At 51.6% G+C, this 9179-nt stretch overlaps 1 protein-coding gene across 1 annotated transcript in view; it reads left to right on the top strand.

The window, feature by feature from the left end:
* Positions 1–490: 490 nt before the first annotated feature.
* Positions 491–9179, top strand: part of Cmtm7 (CKLF like MARVEL transmembrane domain containing 7) — a 29503-nt gene continuing 20814 nt past the window's right edge. Inside the window, exon 1 of the mRNA XM_036193191.1 lies at positions 491–813. Coding sequence (XP_036049084.1) covers positions 679–813 — 135 coding nt within the window. The 5' untranslated portion in view covers positions 491–678. The remainder of the gene's footprint in view (positions 814–9179) is intronic.

Here is a 9179-nt window from a genome sequence, read left to right as displayed (position 1 = left end):
ACTTGTTTGTTTGTTTGCTTGCTTGCTTTTGAGACAAAGTCTCTCTATGTAGTCCTGGAGGCCCTGAAACTCACTATGTAAACCAGGTTGATCTCGAACTCACAGAGATCCTCCTGCCTCTGCCTTCCCAGTGCTGGAATTTAAAATATGTGCCACGACGCCCGCAAGAGAGAGCCTGCCTTTAAAAATAAATAAATAAAAAAGAAAGAAAGGAAGGAAGGAAGGAAGGAAGGAAGGAAGGAAGGAAGGAAGGAAGGAAGGAAGGAAGAAAGCAGAATAGAGGAAGGGTGGGGGAAGGAAGGTGTGTGCACGCACCTGTGCACACACAGACACACATGCACACGCAGGGTATGCTCTGAGCATTTCTCCCTACTGGTGTCAGCCCCCAGCGGCAGCCGCACCCACACAAAAAAAATCCCTGGAGGCTCGTCACCAGCTGTGACCTGGGCGGTGCACTCCTGGGAGAGGCCAGTGCCCCAGGCGTCCGGTTTCCTGCCCACACCAGTCCAACTTCCGCGCGTCTGGTGGGCAGCAGCTTGCGGGTCGTCTCTGGGTCCCGCCACAGCTGGGAAGAGGGACCCGTGCGCCCCGCCCCTGAGGCCCCGCCCCGTCCCGTCTCAGCTCCACCGGCCAGAGGTCCCGGGGCCCGGAGGCGGCCGGCCTGTCTGGGCCCCCGCGATGTCGCATGGATCGGGGCTCATCCGGACCACGTGCAGCAGCGGCGGCGCGCCGGGGCCAGGCCAGCCCTCGGAGGGACTGCTGGACCGGGTGTACCCGCGCACCCAGGGCGCCCTGCTGAAAGTGGCGCAGATGGTAAGAAGAGTGGAGTGGCCTGGGGACGCGTACTCGGGGCTGCACCTGGCCGGGGCTCCGGGAGCGCCGCGCACCGCTTTGGTGTCCCTAGTGTCTCCTAGAAAGTTCCCGGAGCAGCCCGCAGGGTCCCCGGGCCCCCTCCCTTCTCCAGCCGCCGCCCTGCGGGGCCCCGGCTTCCCCACCGAAACCTGGGGTGCAAGTTCCTCCTCGTCTTCCTTCCCCTTCTCCAGGCCGCACGTCTCGCACCCGGGCAGGGGAGGGAGAGTCCCTGGCTGGTCCCTGCCGTCCCCAGGCCGCGCCCGACCGCCCGAGTGCTGAGGGCTCCGTTTGGCTTTCCGATCTCTACTGGGGACGGGGAGAAGCGCCGCCTTTGAAAGGATCGCCGGGCCCCCTGCACTTCCCCAGGCCTCAGAGGCTCCTCCGAAGGCAGATGGTTAACTGGGAAGGCCTGTGGCTGAGGGGCTTCTGGTGGTCACTTGGAGGCAGGCAGGGTGAGGGGGCCGGTTGTTAGTGTGACCAGGGCTGCCCAAAAAGCCTCTGGCCCGGCTAGAAGTTGCCAGGCCTAATCCAGTTCGCTCTTTACCCACCCTTCTTTTCCTCCTCCTGTTTTTGTTTTTTGGGGGGGGTTTGTTTGTTTGTTTGTTTGTTTTGCTTTGCTTTTCAACTTCTTTGAAATGTCTCGTCTTCAATACTGTTTGTGTGGTGTGTTTAGGAACTGGGTTGGACGGTTTGACTCCCTACTCACCATGGGTGGAGAGGGGAGTAGTAGTTTTGTAGAAAGCTGTGGTGACAGAGGTTTAGGGACCCGGGTGCAAGGTCACAAACCCGGAAACTGGGTCCTGCCTGCTAAGCTGGAGCAGCCCCTCGGGGCTAGGGTACAGGGCCAGAGCTTTCAGCCACCAGTGGCCGTCATTTTGGTGTGTAGAAAGGCGACTGGCATTCTGTGTGGAAAGCAGGAAGGAGAAGTTCTCCCTCTCTTAAGAAGGATACCTGAATGGACCAAAATCAGGACACAGAGACATTTATAAAAGGAACTGAACATGTGGTGCTAAGCTGTTTGGGTTTGGTCCAGAGTGGTGTGTGGGACCCAGGCTAAGGGCCTTGATCAGCCAAACAAAACCTAGATACCACCAGCTCTTTGATCTTGAAAAGATGGCGGGAGTCAGAGACTCTAGGCACAGGTGGAGATGAGGGCCATGGGCAGAGGTGTGGATTAGAGGCCTCTGCCTTGATCCACAAGTGAAGCTGGTGAGAAATGTCTGTGTTAGCCTGTGATTTTGGTGCACAACATTAATAACGGAGGGGAGAGACGTTAATGCTGGCCCATGCATCTGAGGGGCAGGGATATTGTGCCACCTTATGGGTGCCAGTGAAAGGGCCTTTCAAAATCAGAGAGCAGAGATTTTTAACAGTGACTTCATCTGCCTGCTGCCTCTCTGTTTGCTCCTCTTAAAACCCAGGCCAGGAGTCTCCCACCTTTGCTGCAGCAAGCTCATCAAATCCTGGGAGTGAGGCTGCCTGCTGGGACCTCCTGTCTGGCTCCTGCCTCAGCCCAGCTGTTCTGGGACTCTCCTCTGACCTGGGGTCTTCATTGATAGAAACCTCCCACTTATCAGTTGGGCAAGCAGAAGCCGCCTCACTGACAGCACCCTCCAGGGCCACTATCTCAGTGCCATACAGACCTCTGTGTCTCAACTTTATATGAAGTGTTTTCAGTGTGTTCCACCGAAAGATTAGATGTAATTGACCAATTCCCAGCACCCTAGTCACCCTAGTTATGGGTATGGTGGTTCCTACCTTTAACCTCAGCGTTCAGAACTCAGGTGGCAGGGGTGCGAGAATCAGGGGTTCATGGTCATTCTCGGCTACCCAGTGAGTTCCAGGCCAGCCTGGGCTACAAGAGAAGGGTTACAGACTACCTAGGGGAAGTTGCCTTAGGCTCCTCTGGGCTTGTGACTTCTAGAAATGAAGAGGCCAGAGGCAAGAAAGAAATGAGACTCACCTGAGTCCTGGTGTCTGTGTGTCATTTATACAGGGGTGACCTTACAGTCCTGTGCTCAATGTCTTCATGGGCTAGTCACATGATCACTGTTCTTGACTTGAAGGAATTCGTTTAAAAGCATCTTTTTGTTTTGTTTTTCCAGACAGGGTTTCTCTTTATATCCCTGGCTGTTTTGGAACTCACTCTAGACCAGACTAGCCTTGAACTCAGAGATCTGCCTGTCCCTACCTCCCAAGTATTGAGATTAAAGGTACTCATTACCACACCAGGCTCTTTTTTCTAAGACAGCTTTCAATAATGTGCAGGGAATTGCAGTACTGTACACCATGACTGTATCATATCTCACTGAGTGCTTTTAAGGAATGGAGTGAGTCACATGTCATTGACTAGTGAGGAAACCGCCTGAAAGGCCATGAGCTCCTAAAGCCACCCAGCTGGTGGGAGCAACTGACGTCTGCTTTGCACACGTGTCCCCTTGTGTCCCCAGAACACACAATTCTGGCAGAGTTTGAACTTGCTGACAATCCAGAGAAATCCAAACCATGGTGAGACAATGTCACACACATGATGTTGACGGTAATACAAGGGACAGATGACAAATGGCTAGGGTGTGGAAGGTGTAAAGAGGGTGGAACTCTGGGACACCACTGATGGGAGTGTGAAATGGCACAGCTCCTGTAAGGATGTAGTATGCAGTATCTCAGAAGTTGTGCCACATAAGCATGAAAACCTGAATTTGCTGTGTGTGTGTGTGTGTGTGTGTGTGTGTGTGTGTGTGTGTGTGTGTGACCACTACTCCTGCTAGCCTACGAGAAGTGAAAATGTACATTCATATATATTCATTTTTGTGGAAGCATCCACAATAGCCAGACACTAGGAACAACACAGACAACCCACCAAATGGTGAATGAATTAATAATAGGGAAAAAAAGCACTCCACTTAAGTATAATACAGCAAAAGAAAAGGGCGGGGGTCCTGAGATAAGCAACTGTATTGGAGCTTCAGAAACAGTGTGCTAAGTGAGAGGGGGAAGCCACCCACCAAAAGATCACGTTCTGTGGTTCTGATCAGTTGAAATGTTGAAAATAGGCAAATTATCACAGACACGGACAAACATCAGTAGCCGCTCAGGGCTGGGCCGCTGCAGTGGTGGAAGGAAGTCAGAAGTGACTGTTGGTGGGCAGAGATTTGGGGGTGGTGACTGAAACGGTTCAAAGTTGTGGTTGAAGGTTAGACAGCCGTTGAGACTAGACTAAAAGCCGCTGGACTTCACAGGAGACCGGAATGAAGGCCCAGTCAGCCATTTGAAAGAGAAGCAGTTCATGGGGCAAAGAGCATCTGGGCAGCCTCCGGGTATGGGAAGCAGGACTTTATTTCAGGGACACCCACAGCTTGCCCAGCCTCACAGAGAGTAGGCTGATGGGCCAGTCTTCTGGTGTCACCTGGGTGCCCAAGGGGCCATAGCTGGAAGGGAAAGAATGGATGTAGAGGTCAGAGGACAGCTTTGTGGAATCTACTAGAAGTGATGTGCACACCTGTAATCCCAGCTACTCAGTAGGTGGAGGCAGGATGGTCAAAAGTTCAAGATCATCCTTGGCTACATAGAGTCCGAGACCAACCTGGACTACAACAGACTCTGCCTAGGGAGGGGGCATGGGGTCACACACCTTGAACCCCAGAATTCCCAGCATGTGGATATCTGTGAGTTCAAGGCTACATTGTAAGATTGCCTCAAAAAGAGCAAAATAAATAAATAAATATGTTAGCTTCCCTCATATCTTTTGTTACAATCAGTAAAGGTGCACTCAGACCCCATCCAAGTGTGACCTGCACCCTCATTTTCTACCTCCAGAAATACAGAGACTGAAGGGCAGCCAAGAAACACATTGCTAAGATTCTGCCCAATCCTGACCCGAGAACAGGAAGCCACTTTCTGCTAAAGGCTAAATTAAATGCTTAAAATGGATAATAAGGCTGGAGAGATGGCTCAGTAGTTAAAAGCACTGGTTACTCTTCTTGAGGTCCTGGCCTCAACTGTGTCTTGGCCCCCACCCCTTCTGAGGCAGCGTTTCAAGCAGCCCAGACTGGCCTCAGACTTCCATGTAGCTGAGAACAACCTTGAACTCATGATGCTCTTGCCTCCACCTCCAGAGTACTGAAATGACAGGATGCCCCCAGTAGGCCCAGCTGCGATCTGTTTTTTCCTTGCATGGTTGCAGCCAGGCATGGAGGCACTGATTCATGTTACAGCCTCACTTCAAGTTCACGGTCTCCAGGCCTGTCGATGTACACACGGTCACAGCGCCCTTCCTTGTAGAGAAATTGTGTCCAACAAGTGTGCCAGTAGTTCCTTGGGATAGATGCCACCTGCCTTCTGCAGAAAGAAATGAAGAGCTTTGTGCCCCTCGGAGGTGGATGGCATTGAACATTTTTCCAGCCTGGCCTCAAACTCCCAGAGATCCTCCTACCCTCGCCTCCCGAGTGCTGGGATTAAAGGTGGCACCACCATGTCCAGGCTTTTCCAGACTTTTAAAATATTTTTTATTTCACTTACTTTGTGTGTGTGTTTGTGTGTGTGCACCCACAAGAACTCACGTGCGCACATGCACACATCCAAACCTGATCTGCACGTGGAGCTTTTTATGTGGGTTCTGGAGATTGAACTTGAGTCATCTGCTGGCACAGCTAGCGCCTCTCTCCCAGGCTGCATCTATCAACCTCCCAGGCCTAGTTTTTAGACTTTGAATGTCTGTAAATTAATGGATTTCCCTTTATTGCCCACAGACTTCAACGTGCCAAGTAGAATAGTAATCATAATTGTAATAGTGGATTTGATGCCTGGCATTTTGGAAAAGGAACAGTGACAGGCTAGTTAGTCACGCTTGGAAATGTGCCTGTATTTAATTCATGGTGACAGTGACCACAGACAGTTCTAGAAGGTAGAGCCCTACAAGTAGGAGACTTTATATCCTCAAGCTGCAGATTCAAAGGCTTTTGCAGGCATGGCCAAGTATTCCCCCCCCCCCCCCACTAGGCATCCTGAAGAGCCAGCTGATGCTGTGCTGAGAACCCCTGGCCAAAGGTGAGGTACTCTGCCTGGAGACCATGAGGAGGGTGCACCAGGCTGCAGGGCTGCGGAGGGGAAAGGGTGCATAGTCCCCTAGCGTGCCAACACTCCCAGGAGGTTATTGTTTGGTTAGTTTTGTTTTAAACTGTCCAGTGGGTCCCAGAGACCCTCTAGGTCCCTCCTGGCTATGCTGGGAGCAGCACCCGGGGAAAGGTGTAGGTAGTTCTTCCAATTCTGGTAGTAGAGAAGGCCTCTCCTTCCCCTACCCCAGTTTCCTGCATGGTTTCCTGCATGGCTCGTGGGCAGCCCATCTGTTTCCTCCCTGCCATCTGCCTGCCGCCTGCGCCGCTGCTGGCCAACCTCGGCCCTGGAAGCCCTCCTGACCTGCCAGCTGCAGCTTCCCATCTCACCAGACTGACTCGGTTTTGCGAGAAATCCACGGGAGTCTGCTCAAAGGGTAAAAGGAATTTATTAGGAAAGAAAACTCACTACACAGAATAGGAGTATCGTCGCAGGGTCCTGGAAGGCTGAGGTACTGTCCCACACTGTTCTGCCGCACCATCCAAGCCCACAATGGAGAGAAAAGACTGGCCTAGGAGGTCTCAGGCCCCTGGCTGTGTGAGGTTATTTTAGATTTATTATTTATATTTATGTGTATGTGTGTGTGTGTGTGTGTGTGTGCCTGCATGATTTTGTGTGCACCACAGTACCTAAGATTTCCTGAACAGGAGTTACAAGCTATATATATATATATATATGCAGTTGTGATCTGTCGTGTGGGTCCTGGGAACCAAACCCAAGAAGAGGTGTAAGTGCTTTTAACCACTGAGCCATCTCTCTGTCCCCCAGGCTGTTTTTCTTCCCCCTTTGGATAAACAGAACCATTGAAATAATCAAGACTTTCCCCGTGTTGAATTCTGTTGAATTCTGCCTCTGCACCTGAACCTGGCCAGGGCCAACCAAGTCACTTCTTCCTCACCAAGCCTGCAGCTTTTGTGTATGGTGAGCAGGCTGTCCCAGACTGGTTCAACACGACAGACACACCCTTGGGGGACCCCAGGGAGACATACTCTCATGTAAGTCCATCCTGAGTAAGGGTGAATTCCTGATGCTGACCAATGATGATATACAAAAAGGGGCAGAGCGTCATTCCCAGGAGTACATCACACCGTTGCAGAGGTGAGGGCTGCTGAGGACACGGTCAGGGCCCCAGAGGCAGCCACTTCTGCTCATCCCAAGGGAGGGCCTAACACATGCAGTAAAAGCCTTTTAAAGGAACATTGCCCCTTCCTGAAGGGGAGGTCCTCTTGTTCCTCTCAAGTGCTGGGATTCCAGGTGCAGCGGTGCACACTGTCACCCAGTTTTAGGTGGAACTGGGGCTCAAACTCAGGGCTTCCTGCATGCTAGGCAAGCACACTACTAACTGAGCCATGTCCCCAGCCCTGTGTGGAGTTTGGTTTTGTTTGTTTGTTTGTTTGTTTTGTTTTGTTTTGTTTTGTTGAAGACAGGGTTTCTCTATGTAGCCCTGGCTGTACTAGAAATCACTGTGTTCCAAGTTGGCCTTGAACTCGCAGCGATCCACCTGCCTCTGCTTCCTAAGTGCTGGGATTAAAGCCTGTGCCACCATGCCCAGCTTCCTGTATGGAATTTTTTAAAGTAAGAGCTTTTTTTGTCAGGCTAGAGAGATGGTTCAGCAGTTGAGAGCATACTGCTATTGAGGAAGACCCAAATTTGGATCCCAGCACCCACATCAAGGGGCTCAAACCCACTTACATCCCTGGCCTCCTCATGTGCATGGACCCGCACATACACATAATTAAAGATTTTTTTAAAGCTCATATCATTACTATATTGTGCTTGGGTGTTAGCTGGCATTCCTATTTTACAGATGAGGCAGTGATATAGGCAACCTGAGTATCTTGTCTAACCACTTAGCTTGTAGAATTGGTGCCATATCTCTGCTGTCCGCCTCGTCTCTATGGTCCCTTTCCAAGCTATTCTGGAGAAATTAAAATCCTGTCAGGTGTGGTGGCATACATGGGTAATTACAGTTCTCAGGAATTTAGGCTGAAGCAGGAACATGCAGGTTTGAGTACAGCCTTGGCCATGTTGTAAAACCCTAAAAGGACCGAAAGGAGCATCCTTTCCAACAGCGTTGTGTTCCAGGGAATAGGCTTGCCGTGGTTAGTGTGGGCAGTCACCACCAGCAGGCACAGATTCCTTCCCACCTCGTGTTAGCTCTGAGTCCTTTGTAGATATTATCTTAGTTTTTCATATACAAGGTGAGCATGCTGCTTCACCCCTGCAGTCCTAGCACTTGGGTGGCTGATGCAGGAGGATTACCGAAAGGTTGGGGCCAGCCTGGACTAGAGTGAGATCTTGTAAAAGAGACAGGGAAGTGAGGAAGAGAAGGCAAGAGAGGAGATTCACAGACACTCCTAATAGTAGCATTCATGGACCAAATGTTCGCTCTTAGAAGCCTGCCCTGCCCTGAGCCTGCGTTCTCCAGCCTCACACTGTCATAGAGCATGGCTCCCCACGGTGCTCAGAGTACCACTGCTAGAGTACACATCTGGAGTTATCTGGAACCTGGAAAGTGAGGAGAGCTGCAGCCAGTGGACCTGGAGGCAGAACTGGCTGGGAGAGCTTATGCAGCTGTTTTATGGGGTGAGGAAGAGATTTGGGCAGATGGAGCTAGACAAAAGCAGGTTTTCCTGGGCCCAGCCTCAGCCAACTTCATGGGGAGCCCTGAAGAGGGAGGCCTGCCACAGAGCTTGTCCTGGGGGGCCAGGGAGAGTGGTCCTGTCCTCATTGGCCACACTGTAGAAAAAGGCCAGTGAAGCCCCAAGACCTCTGAGCCACAGAGCCGCAGATGCCTAAGGGAAGCAAGAACAGAGGGCATGGAGGAATGAGTTCTCAGCAGCGTCCCTAGCTGCTGGAGAGATGCCCTGGTGGATACAGGGAGTCTGGGCACTTGAGCAGGAGGACATCGGAGCTGGGAGTTGTGGATACCCTGCTGTGTTGTGTGGAAGTCACTGGGGCTGCCTCTTGTCTGTCTCTGCCAGGTGTGTCCATCTTCACACTACGAAGATGCTGTCACACACAAAATCAACACCAGAGAACTGCATACTCTCTCTCTCTCTCTCTCTCTCTCTCTCTCTTTCTCTCTCTCTCTCATACACACACACACACACACACACACACAATCATCTAAATGTTTTAAGTAAGTTGGCAGTCTGTGGCAAACTGTGTCCTGGGGCACATGTGGCCCACTGGCCACAGGTTGAACACATCTG

This window comes from Onychomys torridus, chromosome 7, assembly GCF_903995425.1.
Source record: "Onychomys torridus chromosome 7, mOncTor1.1, whole genome shotgun sequence".
Classification (NCBI taxonomy): Eukaryota; Metazoa; Chordata; class Mammalia; order Rodentia; family Cricetidae; genus Onychomys; species Onychomys torridus.
The sequence above is the reverse complement of the archived record's forward strand: the minus strand, read 5'-3'. Positions and strand labels throughout refer to the sequence as shown.